The sequence below is a fragment of the Buteo buteo genome, chromosome Z (assembly GCF_964188355.1).
Source record: "Buteo buteo chromosome Z, bButBut1.hap1.1, whole genome shotgun sequence".
NCBI classification, from domain to species: Eukaryota; Metazoa; Chordata; class Aves; order Accipitriformes; family Accipitridae; genus Buteo; species Buteo buteo.
Genome location: NC_134204.1, coordinates 1,409,841 through 1,435,533, shown reverse-complemented (window position 1 = coordinate 1,435,533; position 25,693 = coordinate 1,409,841). Strand labels below are relative to the sequence as shown.

General features: G+C 46.4%; 1 protein-coding gene across 12 annotated transcripts in view; it reads right to left on the bottom strand.

Moving 5' to 3' along the window:
* TCF4 (transcription factor 4) overlaps positions 1 to 25,693 on the bottom strand; it is a 246,882-nt gene that overhangs the window by 81,448 nt on the left and 139,741 nt on the right. For 10 of the 12 annotated variants that reach the window (XM_075020177.1, XM_075020178.1, XM_075020179.1 and 7 more), the window contains 2 exons: positions 16,262 to 16,391; positions 15,757 to 15,806 (listed from right to left, as the gene is read on the bottom strand). The exons of the other annotated variants lie outside the window; for them this stretch is intronic. In XM_075020177.1, coding sequence (XP_074876278.1) covers positions 15,757 to 15,806; positions 16,262 to 16,391 — 180 coding nt within the window. The remainder of the gene's footprint in view (positions 1 to 15,756; positions 15,807 to 16,261; positions 16,392 to 25,693) is intronic. 12 annotated transcript variants of the gene reach the window in all.

Below are 25,693 nucleotides of genomic sequence, written 5' to 3'. Positions count from 1 at the left end.
CCAGCTCTGGATGTGCAAGAGCAGCTCAGCTGAGCTGCAGCACAGCAGGGCCTCTAGCACATAGTAGGTGTCTTGTTATTTTATCAGTTTTACCTCTACATTAAGAAATATGGGAGATTATTCCCGAGTCAAAAATCTGCGTCCTGCCACAGAAAGCTTCACCTGATGTTCTGCCAGAGCTTTTTTGGTTTGTTTGTATCTCGTAAGTCATGGTTACCTCTTCTCCTCTACTAAACCACATCATTTCTCTTCCCTTTTTGCTGCTTATACTGAATTGGCCTTTAAACCCCAAGCATGTTGCAAAATTTCGGAAGTCCCGCTCACTTTCCAAGAAATCAGGATCTGAACTTAGTGCTTAAACCTCGTTCCGGCACACAGGGAGAGGAGCTAAATCCAGCCTGGGACTGGGGCGCAGGCGGGTGGGCGGCAAGGTTTATGGAAGGTTATTGAAGCACCAGCATGAAAAGCATCAGATCTTTCCTCAGTCTCAGCTCTCTGCCTCCTGTGCCGGACTGGGCTGTAACCAATGTTAGCATTTTTGCCTCTTACAGTCTTTTTTCCCCTCTCTTTGCAGAAAATCGTTTTGTCTCTAGTTCTCCAGGAATATCGCCCGGAGGAGGGAAACTGTCGGGTATCTATCTTTCCTCGGAGATCTTCAAACAAAAGATGTTCTGTGCAACATTTGTCAATTTTCCCACTAAAGATGAAGAATTTAGCTTTCCGAGTGAATTTTAACCCTTCGCATAGGAAAATTAGATGAGATGCGACAGTAACATAAAAAGCAGTAGACAATTGTCTAGATTGGGCATCCAGGTGCAACGAGAGCACCGCGCTCCTCTCCTGCGCGCTGCGAAGGCAGAGGCGTGCTCCTGCACCCACGGGTGCTGCGCACGGTGCCTCCACGACGGCCACGGCGTGGGTTTACCGGCAAGCGGAGCAAAGATTGGGACGTCTCTCTAAATAAGGGCACAAGTCGCCACTAATTAAGCAACTCCTGAAATGGCGTGTTTGTGTTTGATGCACAGCCTGCACGGTGCCTAGCCTGCGTCGGGACTGAATTGGGGCCAGAGATGTTATTGTACGCGGCATCTGCTAACCGCAGGGTTGAGTTTTCTGAATTTGGCCTGGCCTTACAATTTTCTTGCTTTTGTAGATTTGTCCCTTAATGGTATTTGAACATTCTTTTGTGGTTTAATACCGAATTGCACAGTGCGGGAGGATAATTAGTGGTAAGTATTAAGCAGTTTATGTTCTTCTGTGATTAGAGAATAAGTCTGTGAGGTCTTTGGGCACTAGTTCCACGATGTTTTATTTTCACTATGTAAAATCCTTCAGGAGAAAAGGGTGTTTGTACCTTTGATTTCATTGGGCTTTTCACAGTGAATAATGTGCTAAAATATATCTCGCAACCTGACTGGTTGGACTAAAGACGTCAGGCTGCTGGGTCTTCTGAAACGAAGTATATGATTTTGTGAGTAATTAGGGCCATGCAGTGGTTTCACTGTGTATTTTATATTATATCAAATATGCATATCTTTTTTTTATCTACAAAACGCGTGCACTTAAAATACACAGCAAACCAACTGTAAACACATACATATTACAGGAGAAATCTCTCACTGAAATGACACGCTTACACTTTCCCATGAACTTTTCCTTTCAGCAATCCTAATTAATACTCAAAAGCACATTTTTGATTATACAAATCCAGATGCTATATTAAAATACCTATTTTTATACCACAGCCGTTCCTAGAAGCCCCTCTCATCCTGCGCTGCACAGGCATCGTGCTGAGCCGGAGCCTGACCTGAAGGGGTTACAGCCTGGGTGAACAAAGACAGCCAAAAAAAGGCACCCAGAGGTGAAGTCGCTCGCCAGAAGACTCTATCAGGTAGGCAGCAAGCTTGGGGAGCAAGGTCCAACTTCCCTGGTGCTGTTTCCTAACACTGCACCATATTCCCATCGACTGCTCAAATTCACACTTAAATGCCTAACACATGTGAGTGCCAACTTCTGTAACAAAATATGGTTATTTGGAAGTCCTCTACAACTGCTTTTGCTTGAAAAGTAGTTAACGTATAGCCAGGTTAAGAAGGAAATCGACTGCTTGCTGATAAATTCAGTGTAGCCTACTCTCGGGATTTTATCAGGAGTCCTGCAGTATTTCCTCTTCTTTGGGGGTTTTATTTTTTTCTGAAGCCTCAGCTCCCCAAATCCTGTAACTCCACTAAAATCTAGATTTCGTTAAAAATAGCGGGCCCTCACAGCTGTGGACAAAACCTGGAAGTGCGATCAGAAGCACAGCTAAAAGTTGAGACAAACCCAAGCGGCAGACACGAACCCGCCGCCTTTACGCGTTCCCAGAAGTCTGCTGAATTTTGCGAACCTGCGTCTCGGGAACCCGAGTCCAGATTTCCAACACGTCTCTGGAGGCCGGCCACCCCTGGCGTCCAGGCGCCGTGCCGGCCCGCTGGAAAGGCGAAGCGACGGCCCCCGGGAGCTCCCCCTGCCACGCGGAGCCCAGCACGAGGGGCGGCCGCGGGCAGGGGCCACGCCGTCCCCCCGGCAGCCCAGCCTGCCGCCGCCGCACCAGCCCCGGCTTCCCTGCCCGCCCCCCGCGGGATTCGAGGCTCGGCTCGGCACGACGCTCGTGACGGTTTTGGTAGACGGTATTTTTGCACTTGGAACGTCCTTGGTTATTTACCGCAGTAGCCACAGCAGAGAAGCCTTCAGCCATGAATTAAGCGCAGCTCGTTTCTCCAACCTCGATAATAAACCGCAAAATGTACCTTGCATTTTAAACTCTTCCTCCAGATCTCGCGGGCGAGGAAAACCTGAAGTGGTGGCTCGGGTCGGAGGCAAAACAATTCGGGAATAGCCTCTCAAATAACACAACTTGTACTAAAAATTCAGGCGCTGCAGCCCAAAGACTGGCAATGAAGTGGTTAACAGACATATGCTGTATAATTAGGAGATGCATTAATGATTATGAATAGTAAATGACTTGGTGCAAGGAAAAAATCTAGTCAAAAGGGACATGCACCTATCTTACATGTTTATTAGAAACTGTATATAACTAGAGAATTCTGCTATTAAGAATCCTGCATTATTGGTGTAAATACTTCCAAGGGTACATCAAATTGTAATCTTTCATACGACATCCATCAAACCAGGCTGGAGATTTTGACAAACATTAAACACAGTAAGGAGGCAATTATGTATGCATGATTTAATCTGCAACTAATTAATATGCAAATTTATTCATATGTTAGTTACTAAATTAAAAATGCAAAGAAGCCCTTATGGTGATTCTCAAAATTTTGCACAAACAGAACATTTAAAATATAAGAAAAAATGAAGTTTTTTGGAAACCTGCGGCATACTTTAAATCTTTGGAAACCTGTTGCACGGAGATGGTTCAAAAATATTTACTTAAATACCGGAGAATGATAAAAGGTGCGTTAATTTTATGTCAGAACGTGGTGGCAGAAAGGTTAAACACGAATCGCTGGAAGTCTTAGGAGATGTGCACTAATTATCAAACAAACTGTATTCTAGACCGAACTCCCACAGCCTGCAAAAAAATTCAGGCTCGGCACAAACCGGTCATCTTTCTGGCATTTTGCTCCATTTGTGGACGCGCGTGTGCCGAATCCAAGTCTATTTTAGCACCAGCCGATACCCCACACCCTCACTCTGCACTGGGAAGCACTCTGACGGTCAGTGACACAAAACCCCACGCTCTGTTTTCACCTGAGTAGGTTTTATGTTTAAGAAATCTTCCGGAAAGATTAAAAATAAGAGGTGTGAGGGAACCAATTCGGTGAAGGCGGACAGAAACTGCCTCTACTTCTTTTCCAGATGCATCTTCAAACAAAAACAAGGATGCAAACAAGAAGCAGACATTTAGAGTGTTTCCTGGAGAATTGCTACAGCTATGATTCGAAATAGTTTCTACCCCCTAGTAGGTAAGTAAAGAACAATAATTAAGTATATATTATGCCATTGTTTGCATTTTGAAGGTATCTGTTAAGGCACACGTTTCATGTGCCAGAATTTCCTTGCAGTCGTGTTTCCAGGGAGAGTTCCGTCATATTCTGAGCTCTGTACGTGGCTCTGAGACTAAGCTGGAGCAGCCAGCGTAGCCAAAAAAATGAGGCACAGGTCAAAGACGGAGGAAAGCACAGCCAGTACTTCCAGGCCATTTCCCGGCCCGGTGAACTCTCACCGTTTCCTTGGGGTTTTTTTGCCTCCAAAAAACCCAAAGGCCATCAGCCCCGCCATGGGCCAGCGCCAGAAGAGGCTGTTGGCGTCCGCCGCTCCGGTTCGGCCACGCTGGCGGCAGCGCGCCCGCGGCCCCTCGCCCGGACCGCCGTCCCCGGGAGCTCCGGCGTGAGCCCCCGGGGTGCCGGGTGTCCCGGGGGGGTCGGGTGTCCTGGGGGACGGGATCCCGAGGGACCCCGGAGGCCGGCGCGGGTCCTCGCGGGAGCCGCTTCTTCCGCCCGCCGGGTGGGACGGCGCGTAGCCCTGCAGCCCCGGTGAGGTCGGTCCTCATGGAAGGGGTGAGCCCTTCCTCAATTTCCATCAGTGCGGTCGCATGAGCTCTTCGTCCTTCTGTGGCTCATGGATGCAGAGCGCTTTTAGATCAGGCAAGAGCATCCAAAGATCACATTCACTCAATTTAAGGGGAAAAAGTCTAGACTGGAACGGAAAACGGCAGGCAGATCGCTTTGAAAATACGAACCGGCTTGGCTGTACGTATTTAAATCTACTTTGTTGTGCCTTGATAGGTGATTCTCGATTTTTGTTTAGGCCAGAACCAAATGTAAGGCTTTTAAAAGCTTAAACGTACACATTTATGCATTCATTACACAGTGTTAAATCTAATTTGTTCTTTTTACTGTCACAGGAAGCACATGTTTAAAGCAATCTGTTTCCTCATATGAATGCTTTCCTGTCTGTTTGAAAAAAATTGCAACACACTTTACCCCAAGTAACCAAGAGGTGATCATAAATATCCCTAAATAGCATTAAACAGATATGAAAGACATTAACACTTCCAGAATGCCAAAGTAGTATTAAAAAAAATTCTAACAGATGCTCCTAGGTCAAAAAGTGAAATGTGTGTTTCCTGAAAAAACACTCTCATCAGAATCATAAATGAACTGTGAGCGGAGAAATGAGGTGTTGCAGAGCAAACGAGAGGATCTTTTTGGTTAAGGACTCTCGCACACTATTGCCAAAGTGTGGTTGCAATAAAAGAGCCAAAATTAAAGGCGAGTTTGCTGAAAACCAATATCCTTTGTACTCCACCAGGTGGCAATGACAACAAGGGAGGGCTGCCGGCTCCGGACCTGCCCCAGCCCGGTCCCGGTCCCGGTCCCAGTCCCGGCTCAGCGCCCGCCACGCCGGGAAGGGCTGGCTCCGCCAAACTGGACTCGGACCAAGCGATTTAACTTTGCCTTGTCACTTCGTGGCTTGCCTTTGGCAGGGAAAAGATGTTCTCATCTGGAAACGCAGTCAGATCGTCTGCAATACGCAAACCTAGCTCAAAAAACCCAAGTTACCGCAGCCCCTCGCGCTCCGGAGCGGGGCCACGCGCTCCCCAGCTCGGGGGTCTCGCCGCGGTGCTGGGTGATGCCATAACACACGACGGCTACCGACGGCACGGGTCTTTGAGGTGCCGAAAATATTCAATTCTATTATTTGCCAGAAAAGCGGCAAATACGGGAGCCTTTGAGCCTTTTCTTGTTTACGGCGTAGCGAGAGGATGGCATTGGTGAAACGCCCATCGCCGAGCCGTCCGCGCCCTTCAACGTTGTGGGTGGGTGGGCGCTGGGTCCGGGAGGGCTCCTGTGGCCGTGGCCCGCTGCGGACCCCCGGGAACCACCCCGGGCACCTGCGTGCGCCTTTGCAGAGCCAGAGATTAAACCCGTCTGCGTTACATCTGTACGCATTAAATATGCAGCGCCGACAAACGTGAGCGTGTAACATCTCAGAGCATCGGCACGGCTGAAAGGAGCCCCCCCAGGACTTGAGAAGAGGGTGTTCTTGCGGTCTTTGGAGGGATTTCCAGCAGGAGAGTGGGTGACCGCAGCCCAGCAGAAGCTCGGTGGGGAGAGCAAGCAGGGCAGGACGGCCCGTCCCGTTCTCCTGGAGGTGCCCGTGGGGCTGAAGCTTTGGCGAGCAGAACGCAACACGCATTTGTGGGTCTAAAACCGCGCCGGGGCTGCTGCAGTGTCCCCTCCGCTCAGGCGCTGACTTTGACCGCTTGTTTGGCCTGTCGAAAGGCGCTGTGTGCCATTGAAAATAAAATAACAATAAAAAAACAACCAGCCATTGTAGGCCTCCTAGGTTTTGTGCCAAGAAACTGTCAGGGGAGCTTTGCTATGCATTTAACAACGTTAATAGTTATTGGAGCTCTTTATGCAATTTTTTTTCTATATTTTCGCTATGTTGATTTTTTTGCTCATTTACCGCTTCAGTGTAAAGGCAAAAAATACTTCAGAGCAAAAATTAATGTCCCTTTGATAAAATACAGAGACGGTGTTAACAAATGCACTCCAGTCAGAGTGCAAGCTTATCAATCTTGACGGAGTATCTTCAACTTCCGTAGATAACTTCGTCATTAACGTCCTGCTCTCCCCTCTGCACGCTGCATCACTCTCCCCACCCTGACCCCACGTCCAATCCGTTCTGAAACGGAAAAGAAACTTAAAGCAAATGAGATCAAATAAATAAATCCCCAGCCCCAGAAGCCATCCTTTCCTAAAACCACATTGGAAAGGCCTGAGACAAGACAGGATTTAAATGCTTATATCTTAAATGCTGAACTGTGCTAATCGGAGATCTGAAGGCGCTGCACTGCTTGTAATGAATACAATCTACAGATAATATTTATAGTAAAGCTACAAAATCAAATTGCTGCACAGAGATTTTTTTTTTAACTATAAATGCCTTTTCCTAACAATTATCCTCAAGTTCAAACAGAAAAATTAAGTGCTGAGTTTTGCACTTGTGAAACTCGGCTTACTTCCCAAATGAAAAAAGAATTACAAATTACATAGCTATACAAAGAAAATGATTGAAGGCGGGACATGAAATCGCCATGTATTTTTACATTTATTTGCTGAATAAAATGTATTTTCTGACCGATCCTTGGAGAAGGGAGTAAACAGGCAGCCGAGATGCGGGGCTCAGTGGGGCGCAGGCAGGACTGGCTCCCCGGCCAGGGCTGCAGCAGCTCCTCCAGCTGCAGAGTCACCGCTGGCAAAACTGCACATCACTGGTTTTCCTTTTGTTCTACCGAGAACCCTCCAGTAGTGACGCTCAGCATATGCAAGTAGATAGACTGATGAAAAGTTTAAATCAAAAATGTGCGTCAAGTTTGGAGGGGACAAAAGACATCAGACTTAGGCACGCGGGGCATGCTTCATCCCAAAGAACAAACCAAAATCCCCGTAAGCAGGTTCTGCTCCTCGGGCACCGGCACCATCCTAGCTGTGCAGAGGAATAAACGCTGCACTGCCCAAAAAAAGCAATTTTTAAAGAACTGCCTTAAAAATACTGCTGAGTATCTACTGTGTCTCATTTTGCCCTTTTCGCAGGCACTCAGAAATCATCTGGATTTGTTGGCCAAAACCTTGAGTCCATGAAGACTGAGTGCCTTCTGCACTACCTCCAGTACTCTGAAGAGGGAGTCTCTGCTCAAGCTAAACAAAAAACCCCCACTAATCCCACACCTCTGCTACCAGCTGCTAAGAATGGGCCAGAACTATTCAGTACTGGATTGTATTTTTTTGGGAGTCCAAAACAGTTAAACATTTAGACGTGTGTGAATTTTGCAGTACAGGTTTTACCTTTAAATATAACATACGGCCAAGGCCTAAGAAAAACACACATCGGACCATCCCTTTCTAATTGCTTTTTCATGTTGAAGATATCCCCTGCAATTCATTAAAAACTAAAAACTAAGCCATTTTAATCTGCATTTCCTCTACCTTTTATCTGTTTTAAAACAACACCACCACAGCACTTTGTCTGCAAAATGACTCCTTAGTCCTTCAGGAGGGATTTCAGGTACGATTTGCAATAGAAGGTCTTTTAACCGATCACCTCACCCCTGTACAGTAGATTTTATCATTTCCTTGGTTTGACTTCATTTGCTCTGTGCTAAAGCTGCATTTCCAAATTTATTTATTTACTTTAAAGCAAAACGCAGAGCTTTGCTCTAACTGAAAAAAAAAAAGCTGCGTGGACTTTAATCAGGTTCTAATTTTAATATGGAAAAACCCCAAATCGTAATGCAGTATGATTTACATGGCTGGCCAGAAGGGTGAGGAGGGATGTTAGCCAGGCTGCTTCCCCTGGGGCCACCGGATGAAGAGGATCTTGTCAGCCCGATAACGCGGCGAGCGAGCGTGCGCCAGCCCCATCCCTGGTGGGAGCCCCGGGCAGCGCCCCGGGAAGAGGGAGTGGGACTTCGGGAGAACGTATGGGCTGCCGGGAGGCAGCGGAAAGCCAAGTACCCTACTGCAAGCACGTCACAGTGCATTACGCGGGTCCGGTCTCACCTCTGTAGGCTCTCAGACCTTGGAAGTCACTGAATTATACTAAAACATTATGATAAAATTATAAAATCAGTTCCTCTATCCACTCCTCCATCCAGCTCCTACCTCGCTCCCTCTCACTTGGCGCAGTTGTTAGCCGGGTCCCAGTGAGCTGCCTCCAAGTTTTCACCCCCATTTTACCCTGCTGTCCTTGGATGCCTATCGCCAAGACGGTCAGTTCTGTCCCAAGGAGGCTTCGCCCCGTGTCACTGGTCCTCAAAGACCCCCAGACCGGGATCCCCCCACCAGGCAGGCGCCGCACCGCTGCCCCAGTGCCGTTGGCAGCTGGAGTGCTCCGGCATGTCTCCGGTGGGTGACAACCCCCAACCCACTGCTGAACCCCGGGAAGCTCCAAAGCACCCAACAGGTCCAGTGTGGAGAAATGTCCCCAAAGACGCTGGCAGCAATGACCACCACGGCGTCCCAGGACTGGCCGATTTTCTGTTATGGCAGGTGGCACAGGGAAAGACGGGGACATTGTATTTGTTTTGGAAAACTCCCATTTAAGTTGGATGTTTGAAGGGAAATTCGTACGGTTGTGTTTTTTTCACTTGAGGTAGGAAGTCTGCGAAGTCTGCACAAAAAGCACAAGCAGTGCTTCCTCACCTCCCAGCAAAATTATCAAGGCTTCTCCCGTGGAAATCAGAATAAAGCTGTGGAAAAACTCCAGGTGGCATCTCAGTAGTATTTCTCTTTTCTTGATTTTTGGAACCAAGCAGGTGTTTCCTTAGGATGTACAACTGAGTCATACATTTCCTTATCTGTCTGGCTAGCAAGGTCAGAGCTGGTGCGCTTGTAAATACACACAACAGCGAGTGCAGAGAGATGTCTCCAGTCTAAGAGGGGACACCTTAAATGAAGATGAAGAAAGAGGCTCTTGCCATTAAAACTGAGGCTCGGGAGATTTTACCTGCTGGATCATCAACAAAATCAATTAACTTTTCAGTTCCTTTCTTCTCTTTTAACACAACTGAGATGACATTTGACTTCTCCCACTCCTTATTCTGGCTGTAACATCTTCCCCACAAGAACTCTCTCAGGATCTACATTTAAAATAACGTGCGATGACTGTCCAGGCTGTGATGGCAATCCTGCTCCTTGGTGCAGCTCAGCTCCTACTGCCAGACCCGGTTCCTTCACCCCGAGCCCACGTGCATTTATCTGACGAACAAAGGGTGAAGTGTGTGTGGCGGGCAGAGATGAAGCCCCTGGCAGAGGAGGGAGCTGAGCCCCAAGCCCCATTCCCTAGCAGGAGGTCACCCATCTTCCCCAAGGGCTCCTACAGACACAGCTTCCAAGGAGATGGTTCAACCTGAGGAGCTGTCAGCTCCTCCTCTTTCCTCCATTTTTAAGCCTTTTATTTATTTTAAAGCTGTTGGTTCTCGTAAGAGTGAATTAACCTTGGAAACCAGAAAGACATGACCGTGACCGCTGGCTGAACGGTCTCTGTCGCATGGAACGACTACGCCAGGGCCAGGCCAGGGCTGCTGGTACAGCCACGGCTTTTGCTCTTTCATTTCACTGCAGCCAGTCCCGGGGATGGGGGATGCTCGAGGACGCCCCACCTCTGCTCAAGGAGACATGAGGAACCATGCATGGGGTGGAACACCTCCGTGGGGGTCCCAGCAGGGGACCGCCAGGAAAGCCACCCTTCGGGGAAGCCCGGACCCCCCAAACATCACCCTCGCTGCTGCCCCCACAGTGGCCGGCACACAGGATTCAGGGAATACAGCTCAATACAGCTGGATGTACACTGTGAAACAAGGACTGCGTCATCGCCCGCTCAGGGTTTACTATCAGCAGGGTGCAAGCTGGAGTAACTCCGCCACCATCCTCCCGTTTCGCTAGATACCGACCGGACCTCTTACTATAATGCGAACCCCCACCCTTAAAGCGTCCCCAAACCAGCTCTGCGTTCGTGCTGCTGTGCGGCGGTGGCAATGGAGCTATGGCAGCAAAACCTGTGGGTTTGTGATTGCGACTTCTCTCCAGACCACGGGGTTACACCGCTGAGCTCCTTTAGGTGCTCCTGCGGCAGACGAAGCAGACTGCAGAGCCTGTTCCCACAAGGCTGCTCAACTGTGGGTGCTGGACACCCTCCAGCACTAGGACACGGGAACAAGCCCACGGCTCACGCCAGCACCTCCGACTCCGCACCGAGCAGCACTGGCCCACAGAGCACGGCGTTTCTCATCCTCCCTGGGAAGGGGCTGCATTTATCGGCACGGGTTGAGAACCTGAACACCTCTCTCCAGGGGCAGCGCAGGATGTGGGATTTCAGTTTGGGTTACAGCTCCCGGGTCTGCCATAAACGGGGATCAGACAACTGCAACCATACACTCTTCCCGTGGAGCTAAGGGAGCAGGAGGCCTTGGTGCAGTTGTAAAGGAAAAGAGCATCCACGGAGAAGGAAAATGGAAAATGAATATATTGTGCCACAACGACTGTACTTGATAGCACGTCTACTAGATGATAATCATACCAAAAGCAAAAGCACTGGTGATGGAGGAAATGCATGAGCTGAGCAATTTGTTACATCCAGGCACGCTACTGGAAAGCTCGGCCACAAAGAATAGCAACTTGAGATGCAGAAAGCCTGCAGACGGCCCTTGCTGGGCTCACGCACCCATCCTCATTCTCAGAGGGGAAAAGCCTGCCTTGGCCACGCAAGGGGCTCAAAGGCAATGTCACCACTTGTGCTCCTCTGAGCTGCTCCCGCCTCAGTCTCGGTAAGCCCTCCTTCTGCTGGAGCATGCAATCCTGCTCCAAGAAAGCCAATGAAGCACTCGTACCGTGCATCATAAGCTCTCTGTGAAGGCTTCATTTCTGAGCTTTCTTTTTGTCCTCAATACATTGCTTTGCATTACAGGTGCTACCTGTTGGAAATCAACATCTGGGCGGACACCACTTTCCTGCCGCAGTGCCACTGGGGTGGACTGCCTGAAGTCAGAATGATACAAGTTCCTGGAAAAACACCCCTCAAACATCACCTCTACAACCTAAGTCCTTCCCTCTCTGCTCACTTTTGCCCTCAAAGACTTCCCATTCCATATCCTGTTCCTTCACAGACGCTTCCAACTGTACATACCAGCACAGCTTGCTCATTCCTACCTCTTACTGGTCAAGATAAGAGAGGCAGAAAATGTCACATCACTTGGCAAACACTTAATGTAAAAGGTCAGATGTGATTAAACTATCAGCAGCCAAAATGGATGAAGGCTGCAGGTTAAAGACTAAAAGAAGAGCAAAGCCTTAGGATGAAGTTGAGGGTGAGGAGGTGATCGTACAGAGGAGCCATCCGGATCGCACCATGCACCAGCCTGGGTACAAAACATTACCATCGCATAGCTCAGTAAAGGCATGTGGGCGCTCAAACAAGGAAATCTAGTTTTAACAGAAAAAATCCAGTTTTTCCCAATATAGTCATGCCTGTATCTCATCTCCAGTCGGCTCAATCCAAAATACCCTGAACCTCACTGCACAGCTCGAGCGGGAGCAGAGCTCCCCAGGCTCTTGACTGAAGGCAGAAACTCCAGTATGGAAAGGTCCCAGTAAAACCCCTTGCCCCAGAGAGACTATATAGGGTCCGTAGGTCCAAGGAAGTACGTCACGTCCCATCATATCACGGACAGGAGCCCGGGGTACGGCGAGGCCACGCGTGCCCTCGGAGCAGGCAGAGCCGGGGGGAGCCGGCCCCCCGCCCCGCTGCCTGCAGCGGCAGATCACGCTGGGGTGGGCAGACACGTTCGGGTTACGACACCTGAAATTAGCGTGAACTCCTGAAACCCCAGAGGCGGGAGAAGCTCCACGCGGGAGGCTGCGAGCACGCCGGGCAAAGCCAACCCCAACGCGCGCCACGGAAGAGCCCCCCGAGCCCCCGCGGCGGCCGGGCGGGCACAGCGGGCTGGTGGGGGACGCAGCCCGCCCCGCCCCACATCTTCGTTCAGGCCAAGCTGCTGGAGTTCAAGGGTCCGGTTCCAGCTCAGCTCCGGGTCTGTCTCCAGTTTCTTACTGCTGTGACGAGCTGCGGCTGAGACCGGCCGCAGGGCTCCAGCGCGGGCAGGGCGGTCGCAGCCTGCCCGGGGGGGCACCTCCCCGCACCCCGAGGGTCTCGCCTCCCCCGCTCCCCACGCAGTTCCAACCTGCGCTGGGTTTTAAACCCTGATTGTTTCCACAGTTCAATTTACTTTGTTTTCCAAACTTGTAGCCATTTCTTATAATAAAGGGGAGCTGATACAACATATTTATTACCATTTATCATTGAAATTTTTGTAGGACTACTTATGAATTAATCAACAATTACTGCTTGCACAAACGCTGCTGCATTAATCTCCATATCCACTGCATAAATCACATTGAGAACAAGTTAATATACATATTTTAAGAGAAATACAGCTATATTTCCACCCTATCAACTAAGTATATTATAATCTAGTTAGTCAGCTTATAAATGCATATACTTCATTCAGCATCATAAATCCTGGCAATTCAGTGTGACACAATCCATAACCTAAATATAATCCGACCTTTTATAAGATATTTGTTCTGTTTGAGACACCTAGGTGCTCCTTCTAAAGCAGTATTATTCCAAATGAAATGTATGATTCATGATACATGAAGACAACAAGACGCACACACCTATCTGTATGATCACTTAAAAAAGGCCGTATCTCCTTCAGAACCACACTATTCTTGTATTCACACTACTGGACTTGTATTTTAATTTACTTATTCCTGGAAGATAGAGCTGTGGGTGATTAAAATACTCAAGAATACCGTTTTGTATTTTATTTTCTAATAAATTGTACAGCTCATTGAAATAATTTGAAGTATTTAAACTGCATATTCTACTTTGAGATAATTTCACTTAAAAATAAAAATACTGTTAAAATAGTTGAGAGTACTGAGCTGTAGAAGTTATTTCCATTCAGTACAACAACTGTATTCACAAAAAACTAAAGGAAGCACACATTTGAGTCTAATCTGCAACAAACACAAATTGCCTTTCATTCTTTCGAAGCAAGGAGCAATCCATAAAAAACTTTTGCAGCAGTTATAAACCCCTGCGCGCTGACATTTCCAACAGAAACGCTGCCACTCTTCCCCGCGCAGGGAGGGCAGATCGCAGGTACCATTTTACTGAAAGCACCTTTTATAACACGGATGCAAAAATATCCCTGCAAATGTCCTGAGATGGTCACCCGTCTACAGAGCAGTATTTCAAAACATAAAAAACGCAGGGTTGGGGTGGATTTTTTTTTTTTTTTTCCCCTGCAAATGACTACACAAAAGCCCGGCACAATTCCTGAGCTATCACAACTAGCTGCCGAAGTCGCTGCCGGCGGGTGCCGGGAGCGGGCAGAACGGGGCAGAACGGGGCGCCACGTCCTGCAGCGCGGTGCCTCACAGCGCGCCGGTGGCTCTGCCTTACCCCTACTATGCGCAGCCTTGCCTCCGACTGTAAAGAGCTGGGAGGGATATATCACGTGAAGCTGTCAGAAAAACTATTAAAAGCTAAAGTTTCATCTAAATTAAATCCACCTCTAACTTCAAGCATAATAGTACTCGTAAAAACCTTTGGGGAGGATATTAGCTATTGCTGTAAAGAAGTCCAATAAAAACCCAAACCAAAAAACACATAGTGAAATAAATTTAAAAGACACGTGTGGGAACTTATTTTTAATTAAAAAAAAATAGTATTATTACTTCACTGGAAACTTGCATTTGAGAATTTCCATATTTCAGCAACTTACAAAAAAGACTTATGTTTGCATTTGTTTAACGTTATAAAGATTATGACAATCCGTGCGATTAAATTAGGATGCTCGTACGTGTTTTTCTCTTTCAGATTAAAATTGTATTATTTATAAAGTGACCAGTAATGAAACTACCGTTTAGCACAGTCACTGCAATAACTGAAGCTTTAAAAGTATGCTAGTTTGCAAACTGCAAATTTACGTGGATTTATGGCAAAAACATAAAACCCATCTGAGATTAACATGCCAATTTGTTATATATTCTGCAAGATTGATTGCCACTCAGCTCCTCCTAATAACCAGATTTAGAGATAAAACAAATAGAGTTATCAGGTATGAAAGGGAAGCTCTCTCCTCTTGAGTGATTTGTTTTCTGTTTGCAGATATTGATACGAAAATATGTATTATGTATTTTTAAAGCAATGGCAGAGAAAAAATGGGAATAAAAATACTAGGATAAAATGCACTCTTTAGCCACACTACTCTTCATGCTGTATTTACTGAAATGTCGTACAATTTCTTTTAAAACCGCTATTTTCTACATGTTGTAATGGATTTAAAAGTAAATGCTCTCAAAAGACGTAATGCACCTTGGTACAGCTTTTTCAGGAAAAAAAACAGAACTATTTTACACCAAGATGAAAAAATGAAAATTAATAGAATCATTAGTTGGATCACGAAACAAAGGACTTCACCCCACCAAAGAGAAACACCAACTTCTGACTGCACGATGGGAAGATTTCACGATAAATGCTGAAAAGCATGCCCGGCGTAGCTGGGTGGCACCCGTAACCCTCCTTACAAAGAGGTATCGGGGATATTCTCTAAAACATCAGGCCAAACCCTGGGTAATTACCAGCTCTGTCGTTATTGCTTGAGCAACCCACAATGCCTCTGGCAGCAGCTGGATCCCAGCGGTTGACACCTGGGCTCACCCCAGCCAGCTTCTGCCGCAGGTACCACCGCTCAGAGACCTCGCGTGAAAACGAAGCCGTTCGCCCCGCATCCCGGGCTGAGACCCACGGAAATTTCTCATAAATCCTCTCCGCGCATCTCTCTGAACATGCAAAGCCATAAATCATCATCAGCCCGACAAAAAAGCTAACCGGCACGCGGAAGGGACGCTCGCCCCGCGCAGGTACGCGCCACCCGCGCCAGCTCTTCGGCGTCCGCCGCTGAAAATCCACATGGGCAACACACGCTCGTCCCCACCGTGCAATTAATCACTTCCAAGTCGGGACAAGCGGCGAGATTTTTTAACTCTCCTTACCTTGTCCTCTGCCTCTAGCGCCAAGCGCTCTGCGAGCCCGGGAGCGGGTTCGTTTCTATCTGCCTGCAACCGAACAAAGCCACCGCGATCGCAAGCGAGCGAGCAGACGAGCGGTACTTACTGAAGATGGCAAACCTGGAGGAACTTTTCGAACTTTCTTTGTTTGTACTTCTGTAAAAAGACAAAACGGTGTCTTCGTAAGACAGGCGCTTTTTTTTTTTTTGTGCACAGATATTTTCTAAGAGAGCCAGCTGCTAATCGCCCTGCCCGCCGTCTCACGCCAGGCTTGCAGCAGTTTTGGTAACACCGAGCGGATGCCACCGCTCTTACGTCCAACAGCAAAATGCTGGAAAATTGTTCATATTTTGATCTCCAGTGTTAGGGCCTTTGTTTTTGCCTTACACGGATTTGCTTTGAAAATGCGATTTTTTAAGGCTCCTTGCGTGCTCAACAAAGAGGACAGAGAGGAACAATCAGCTAACGTTAAATAAACCCCTCCGAGAGTCCTGGCGGCGTACACATACACTCTGCCACTTATTGTATTTATTTCAAAGTATTGCTAAACAGGACGAAACTCCAATTATTTGTTGAAATGGAAAAAAAAGGTTGAACACAAAGTCACTCACCCATAGAGGTGCTGTGGAGAGGCCTCCGCCGGGGGTTATTGCTAGAATACTGATAGTACTGGGAGCCAGGCTTAGTGGGGGAGAGCGCTCCTGGGTTGCCAATATCCATGTCACCTCCAAGGAGACTTTGCTAAAAGATTAAAAATATATACGTGTGTGCGTGTGCATGTTAAATCCGACTTTCCTCATCATTAGCTATTTCTCATTCCTAAAAATAACACAGCAAAGAAACCTTCATAAGCAACCGAAACATGGAAACAAGAACCTGCCAAATCTTTAAAGGAGACATTACAAAAATTTCCAGTTGAGCCTCTCTTCCTTTACTTGGAAAACACAAAGTAATTAATTTAAAATACGATTATTTACATTTAAAGGAGACTTATTGCCTACTTATTCAAATGCAATCAGTGTTTTAAAAACTTTTGGAGCTCTGTTAATATATTTGAAGGTAATTTAGTTTCTTCACTGCAAACAAGACAGTTAACTGCACGGATTTAACAATAATAAAACTTAAACAAAAAAAAAAAATCCTGCTGTTGATAGAGCGGTTGCTTCAGTGTGCATGAAACAGCTTCATTGTCTATCCCCGTGCAAGGAAAAATTCCTATCTGTGAATTAAATATATCAGGTTTTGCAATATAAAAATCTGCACAGCAGGCTGTACATAATATGTGATTAAAACGTGAAAATGAAATTATACATTATTAATATTTTTTGCAATGCTATCAGAAAAAAAAGCACCTCAGAAAACCAAAAACAATTAACGCTATTGTATAGCAGCAGCACTAGCAGCAGCAAAGGACTTTCAATATATCCATTTTATGCCTGTACCATTAACTAACAAGATGCATCCCAGTAAACGCAACGTTTTCTCAGCTACAAAAGGACTATGGTTTCTATGAAACAACAGCAAACATTATCTGACCCACGCTATAAGAAAAATTATAAATCTTTAAGAGACTATGACAGAAGAACAATTTCCTGAGTAATGTTCTATTTGCTATAAACTACGTTGAAACTTACCCATAATATATAAATCCCCTGATTATACTCTGCATTGAACACATTGTTCTTTTAATTATTCTGATACGCAATATAACAGGTGTAGATACTACCATTTATATTAAGAACAAATTTACCATTTAATAAAGAAATTTTAAAATTAAGTACCAAAAATCTAACTTTATCGTTACTTGTAATCAACTTTTACTGACTGAACTAATTACTGTACTTGATAAAGTACAGAATGTGTTTTCCCTAATCTAAATTCTAATCACCATGTCACTCACAACAGACTTAGTAATGCTTCACTAACACACTATTCACATGCAAAATACTCTAAATAGGCCAATTATGACTCTGCCCCTGTTCCCTGGTTAACCCGCTGAGAACTGAAAAATTTCACAAGGCAGTCACCAACTAAAACAAAGGCTCCTTGTTTTAAATTAAGACAGTCTTTTTGATTCCTAAATAGCTCAACAAAGTGGCATGTCTTCTGCTGAAAGCAGTTGGTCAAATATGACCCATGAGCTGGAAAATCAGAAATTAAAACATCCTTACTCCTTGACTATACTTCTAAAAACATTTAAAGATAACTTTTGATTCTAGAAAACTATATTCCTCTTTTTCCCAGAGAGACTAAATGAGACTCGCTGACGAGGGATGGACAAATGGGCTCTGACTGATTGGGGCTGAAACCCTTTCTTGGTGTGCAGCCTAGCATCTGCCTTTACAGAGCCCTCCGAGACGTAAAAATATAAAAATGCCAGTCAGAAGGCACTTTTTGCTAATATCTTTACGTTCAGCTAATGTCTAATATACACCTGCAATGACTATGCTCCTTTTAATAAACAACACCTGCACCGGCAAAAATGGTTGCAAGTCTATTGCATAATGGTAGAGAAATATATGCAAAAACTCTCTGGAAAAAAGGGTTATCGATTCATTGTGAATATCCTCTGAAAATAAATGTAATTTTATTGAATGTCTCGGAGCATTTCAGAATGAAACAGCGCTAACCGCAGAAATTCTCTTCAGTCATATATTTTTATCACGTATACGTTTTAACATAAAGACAGACCTGCTAAATCTGTGCATGGTTTATCCATATGTCGGGTAGTCTGAAAGACTTAGAGCCATCAGCTGTATAAATTCCTATACCAAGCCTACTACATTTCATTTGACTTAAAAAAAACCAACGTAGATAAGACAGCGTTTGCAAACTATTTTAGATTAAACAAGATCCACTTTAGGAGCATAAAACATACACAGACCCTATGTTGTTTTTGTGTTTTTTCACCCAAACGTTTTTCTCTACAAGAAGATGCAGAGGTTTCTACAGAAAAAGACCCCCAAACTCGCCTTGGTCTATTAGGAGGGAGCACACGTACGGGTCTCGAGGGCTGCGCGCCTTTTGTTCGGCGAGCGGCCGAACGCTCCTCCGGGCCACCGGTTGCACCTTCTCCGGACGGTTCCTTCCCCCTGACCTAACAGGTAGCTGCTGGTCGCCACCGCCGCCTCCACACCTTCCACCCAGGAAAGTGGGTGGGCGCCCGGGGTTGGCGGTCCCCGGGGCTGGCGGTGCCGGCGGGGGTCCCCCCAGCGCAGGGTGGGGGTCCCCGCTGCGGGGGCAGGCGGGGACCCGGGCTGCAGCCCCACGCGCAAAGCGCGCTCCCGAGTGATGCTCGAGCCACAGCTCGCGTCCACGTGCTACGCTGCAAAGGGCATTTTCTACGGCAAAGGTTGACTTTTGATTTTTTTCTTTAAAAAACGCATCTCAAAAATTTTCACCGCAACTGTCAGGGCCTCGTTTCTTCACTCTCTTAAAGAAAAACCCCACAAACAAACAACCCAAACCGGAGAAAAGCTCCCTCCTTTGTCTGCTATGGGACAGAGACATTCTTACAAGGTAAAAAAGAGGTGGGCTCCTGCATTAAGGGGCCCTCACCCAGCACTCCGGGGAGGAACACCAAGGTAAAAATATATATGTACTTATTCCGAGATGCTTGTAAAAGGAACAATGGGCATTTATTACTGTTCAGCCTACATGTCACACTGCTAATGGCCTGCAACAAAGAGAGAGATAAAACGTTTACAAACCACAATGCCATCGATTACACAGCCTTTGGAGCTCGCTCTTGCTCCAAATTGGATCTTAGAAACGCAATGAATTATTAGGCATCAAAGTTAATATTTACCGCTAAGAAATGATGAGCTTAAAAGCCAAGTGTTACATTTGTCAAACTCCTCTCCGGTCTTTCGCTAGGGGTTTAATGTGCGTATACGTTCTGCACCCTGGGAGCGGGTTATCTTTGGGTGCGAGCAGGACAGCCGGCAGGACGCAAGACGGGGCGAACCTTTGAGCTCATCCGTATAAATCCTGCGGGCATATTCTTGCATTATAGCATCTACTGCACTCGCAGACCCGTGCGGTTTGCAGTTTATTTGTTTCATAATAAACAAAGCTAATAATACATTGAATTTGCCAGTTGAACGTTAAGAGTTTGAGCTAAAAACAATCACAGAAGGAAAAAAAAAGGCAACAGAGTAAAATCCATTCTCCCATTGAGCCACACAGCTGTATTTTTTATCAATTGCAATGTTTTTGCTTTCCTCATTGTTACACACAATCCTGTCCTCTTTCTAGCAATTTGTAAAAGAAGTCACCGACTAGTGAATCCTGCCTCCAAAATTTGAATAACTAGACAAAGAATTAAAGCTGGGTAGGGAGAAAATATGCACGTACTATGACAAAGTAATATCCATATGGATATGATATTACCCCTCCTGGAAAAAACAAACGTCGTTTCCATTGCAAACCTGAAGTTTTGCTTTTCAGATGAAAATCACATGAATTTCACCTAAATATTTGTTTCAGACCTAACAAGCAGGAAATATGTTTACGAAAAGATACTTTGTTTTTCCTTTGTTACAGAAACAGGCGAGATTAGAGCCCGAGTGCTGCATTTTGCTAATAGAACGTTAATTCAGATTAAAGGAAAACAGCCTTGAAGCCTGTAATCCGAAAGCCTCTGAAAACACCGATCAGGGAAAAATACCTCAGAAATGGCCTTTTTTTGTTTTTTGCTGCTGACAACCTGGATATATTTCTTTTTTTTTTTTTTTGACATCTTCATGCTATACCGTGATCCAGAATCAAACGCAACATCACGGGGACGTTGCAGGCAAGAGAAAAACGGGCTTAGATGAAAACAGATTAAGCTCCCTTTCTGAACGATTGCCAAACGTTTGTGGGTCGCGCTCACGTTCGAGTGTTCCTGCGCACACAGCTGCAGTCCCGCGCGACGTATAGCGACCGCGGGACATATGTTCCCCCTCGCCGAAAGCCTCGCAGAAGCATCGCGCCGGCACGATGGGAGGCGAACCGCCGCGTCGCACGCGGCCGTCTCCCCCTGGTTTTTCTCCCGGCCGGAGCGGTCCGGAGGCTTCTCCCCCTCGAGCGGGAGAGGGTGAGGAGCGGGGATGAAGGCTGAGACCGCCGGGGTCCTCGGCACCTGCAGGCAGCCCTCGGTCCTCGCGCCAGGCGGGTTGGGGACACCCACCGCGCGGAGGGCAGAGCGGCGAGCCCGCTCCCACCGCTGCCCGCGGACGCGTCGGCACGCTCCGAGTGGTGTGGGGCAGAGCCGGGAGCCGCCGCGAAGGCGGGCGCGTCTGCGCGTTTTACGCTGCTTTATCAGTTAGCTTGCCCAAGGTGTATCCCCTTAAAAGCAATAAATTTCACGTGCGGGACGAGAATTCACGCGCTTTATCTAAAAAACAGAGCGCCCCGCTATTTTTCACGCCGCCGCGCCGTTTCTGAAATTAAAACCCTCTACACTTTATAAAGATCAAAGCTCGTTCGCTGGCTTTATTCGCATTTAGGCCTTCCCGGCTCTCCCTGCGAGCGCCGCTTCTCTGCATTGTTCCCTCTGCTCCGGCACCGACGTCTCCGTGGGCCGGGAAAGTAGGTCAGGGAGGCGGCGGTCCCGCGGCCCCCGCACCTCCCCGGGGAGCCCCCGGCCGGCACCGAGCCCCGGCGCAGGCAGGCAGCCCCCACGCAGCCCCCACGCGGCCCCGCAGCTCCCGCTCTCGCTGGGGGCACCCACCCCGCGGGGGGCTGCCGCCCAACTTCGTTACGGGGTTTTTCCCAGGGAAAAAAGAGCAGAAAGGCAGGTGTACCGGGACCTTCCTCAACGCTGAAAACCTAACGCGTGCCGTGCAGGTACCCGGCACGGTAATTTGGGATGCTGGACCTAAAACGCCAGGCTCTTCCGTGCTCGGCAGCGACTGGCGTTCTCCTGCCAAATCCCTGCTCTTCTCCTACTGCCCTTAAACCATCTCCATTTGACTTTTCGACATCGATTCCCTTGCAAATCTGCAAACAAAGCAACTCGAATTTCTTGAAATCGCGTCTAATTTATGCTGAAACAGATGAATAGGAGGTAATTTTTTTCAGATTTTTTCTTTTAAACACAACAAATTTCTAATTGCAACTGTCCTGGTTTCCTCTCCTTTAGTAAAATCACAGGATACAGGATTATATCTCATCATCCAGATTTCAGCTGCTCCTACATGCTCTATCCTCAGTTTATGAATTTTCACTTAAGTCAAGTTAACTAAGTCATACTGCATACACATCTGAATCATTTCTTGGTTATTTCCTTCTGTGATTTCAATCCTCTGTTTTTAATCAAATTATGAAACTAAATTTCCACTTATCATGTGACTATCAGGGCATCTGTTCATAATCTGTCCAATTCCTACAAATACTCCTTTCTTTGGCTTTTGGAAATTTGGCAGCTCTCTGTAAAATCTTCTGTGTCATTTACGTCCAGTATTTCTCTCTAATGCCAAGTGTAAATTGCAACCCATTGATGGCAAACACAGAGAAACAATTTCCCTGGGTTTCGCCGAGTGTGTTTTCAAGCTAAGGTACTGTTTTCCTTTTTTACTCAACCAACCATAATACTTAAAAGTATTTGCAGAAAAATTTTGACTTTTAGAGAACAAAGGAACTTCTCTCCCAGAGATTTAATTTTTCACAGAGATTTATTTTTTCAAGAACACTCACATGTATGAAGTGAGAGAAATTTTAATATGTTTATTTTATTTTCTCTATCTGATGGCAAATAACCTTTTGTTTCATTTCTTCTGCCTTCTAGGGCAGCACCTTCAGATAGCTGTGCACAGTGTTCAGCAGTTTTCTTTTGACTTTGACCTTTTCCATTAAAAAATGCTTGCAGGTATTATCAAATAATTTTTCATGTTCAACCAACCCTTGTGCATTAATGTCATCAGTGTTAGTTCTCTAGGTTTTTTTAATTTTTTCACTATCTCTTCCTCTGCATAATTTAAAATTGCTCTTTAAGTTTAAACCTTGCTGGAGTAATTTTTCCCAGTTGTGCTTTTTGAGCACTGAATATAATATCAGCACAACAGCAACATCTTTCAAAGTTCATTTACTGGTTTCAGCAGCATTTCATGGACACAGAGTGCTCTTAAATGTCGCTGAGGTTCAACCACCTCCGGCCAGCAAGGATTTCAGATTTGTTCCTGTGCTCGTTTTCTTCATCTATTTCAGGTGAGCAGGAGAAAAAAACATTTGCAACTTCTTACCTAATTTTCCCCACATTTACTCTTGGTGTTTGCTTGCTTCTTCCCATCCCTTCATTCACCATTAGGCATGATGACTCAGATTATTATACTGCTGCCTGATTATCACTAAAGGTTAGTTACTTGTTTGCATTAACAATCCCCATCTTTCACATTTACAGTGAATGATTTCACCACCAATTGCACGGTCTTTGTTGTTTTTCTAAAGCTTTAGTATAATGAAAATATTTCATTTCCTAGTATATGGGAAAAACGGATAAAACGTGCCTCAACTGAACAAGTAGAAGGTGCAAAAATTTCAAAGGGAAGAAGGGACTTTCTCCTCCACTAAGGAGTTTTGCAAAATACAGTCTTTGCTCAATTTATGATTTTCTGCCGTACAGTTTACGCTCGAATCCTTGGAGCTGGAAATACCTCCTTTACTACAGTCGAAATGAAAACCCTAGCGCATTCACTGCTGCAAAGATCAGCAAAACACGGTCGTAAATATGCTTATATCTGATGTGTAACGTGTATGTAGGGATGCATACACCCTGCCACACACTTGCATATATGAAATGGGGTGTCCCATACAACTCCGTGACTTTTCCGGAGCCTAATAACTGAAGAGCCCCACGTTGCACCCTGTGCGCCCAGTCCAGCCCAGTGCGGCTGCCGCCTCCTCCCCAGCAAAGCACCACCCGGCTCCTTTGTGCTCGCTCGGAGGCAGCGATAAGGACATTCTCTCTGCTTTGTTATTAATCTTTCAGAATATAGTTTTCATTTACAGGCTGAAATTGAGCCAGATGATTATAGTGTTTAAAAACACATGCTTAAATACAGGTAATACTCATATAAACATGTCCCGCTGAGTAACAAACGCAAAAAGGGGAAAGTCCTCGTGGTGACTGGGGAAGGGGGATGGGGTGGGGAACGCGCCATCGTGATCACCCTCCAAGGGCCTCAAAAAAACCCGTAAAAACTAACAAAGCTGCTGGGTTTCTTAATGCCCAGAAGGGCTGGCATTTGGTGAGGGCGGCTGGGGAAGACGAGACTGAGCGATCGAAGGGACTTTGATCAAAGCCCAGAGGTTTACGGTTAGAAAGTTCTCCCGTGCTGCTAACTGTGCCCACGAAAAGAGTTGGGTTTGGGTTTTAGCCGTTTTTTGCAACATCCTGATGTTGCAGATGGCCGAGGCGCAGTGCAGTACCAGCTCCAATATTTGCAGCGGCTGAAGCTGCTCTGTGCGGCTCCCAGCGAGGATTATCCCCACGCCGGGGCTGCCGGCTGCGGCCGCGCTCCAGCCGCTGCGCCCTGCTCCGGGGATGGCCCCGGGCGCCGGGGCGGTCTGGATTAAACCCCTACTTCGGCACCTACAGCCCCCTCTGCGAGGGGAAATAATCCAAGATATTCTGTTGGGGGGCCCCCGGTTTGTAAGGGCGCCATGTCAGAAAGGAACCGCACGGAGCTGAGAAGGTGAGCCACGGGGCCCTGCACAGCAGCCATTTACTGGGAAAATTCACCCCAGAACGATCCGCAGTCGGTCGAACATCGTGAAAATCCACTGCCGCGGACCCTGAGAGTGCTCCCGAGTCTTTGCATACCGTGATGCTGTGCGGTAACATTTAAAAGATTCTGCAATCAAGAAAATGAAGCAAGCTTAGAGCAACTGTAGCTACTCAGTTTGTACAAAAACGTGGAGCCAGGTTGGCTTAACGTGAATATTATCTGAAGCACATTGGTAGAGTCATTTTCCAGGACAGAAGATTTGGTACGGAATTAAACAGCCCTCAGTTCAGCCCAGGATAAATCCTCTGAAGTCACCAGGGGCCTCCTGGGTGTTAATGAGGGAAGAATTTGGCCCATGGACAGCAGCTGGATTTTCGGCGATTGCTGAATATAGCAAAGCATTGTCTGCTGTATTTTTACAGAGCACCACAGTGCTGCTAGAAAACAGGCTTGCCACATCGTCAGAGAGTTCGGCTGATCTGCAACACCTTCCGAATTTATCAGATAATCCCTCCATACCTATTCCACTCAAAAATGCAAGCTAAATACATATGGTAAGATGCTTCAGGTATGAAAAAGGACACAGCATCAGAATATTAATGTATTGTAAAAAAAGGGCACCATAACAACTTACGTAGGGTTGATTAATAATCAGATAAACACGGTATTTGTCGGTATATATATACTGGAACCGCTCACTAAATTATGGAACACATGTCCTGGTATCCCTGCTTTTCACAGTACCTCCCAGTACACAAATATCTGTATTTCCATGCAACGCTGAAGTTCAGAACATCTATAAGTGCCCACTTTTTCAAACATCTCCAATCCTATACCATCTGGTAGGTATCAGCACTGAAGTCACTTATGGGCGGCGGGGGGGGGGGAGATGGATAGGAGACAGTGAGGATTAATGACATGCAGAAAAGAATGCTGTGCAGAGAACGACTTTTTTGCACTATTTCTCCCTGAGAAAAATACTGAAGACTTGCTGGCAAGAGCTGCTTCATTGGGCTCTGCTTTTTTTCAGCTCAAGTAAGCACTTCAACATGATTCAGTAAGGATGTCCTACCATTACTTGCTTCAAAATGTTCCTCTCTGGCAAATTATTACAAATCCTAAAAAAAGACCTGTTAACCTAACAAGTCAATTATCATCACTCTTCCCTGTGTAAGCATTCGACTACAAACAGCTTATAACAAAAATCCTGGCTCAAGTTGTCTCAGACAGGGTAAAATATCCTGACATGCCTCAGTCTTAAAAAGGTGTTTTGTGGCTGAATTCCCATTTTTAATGATATAATTATTGTTTTCCCTTTGAATATGAGAACAC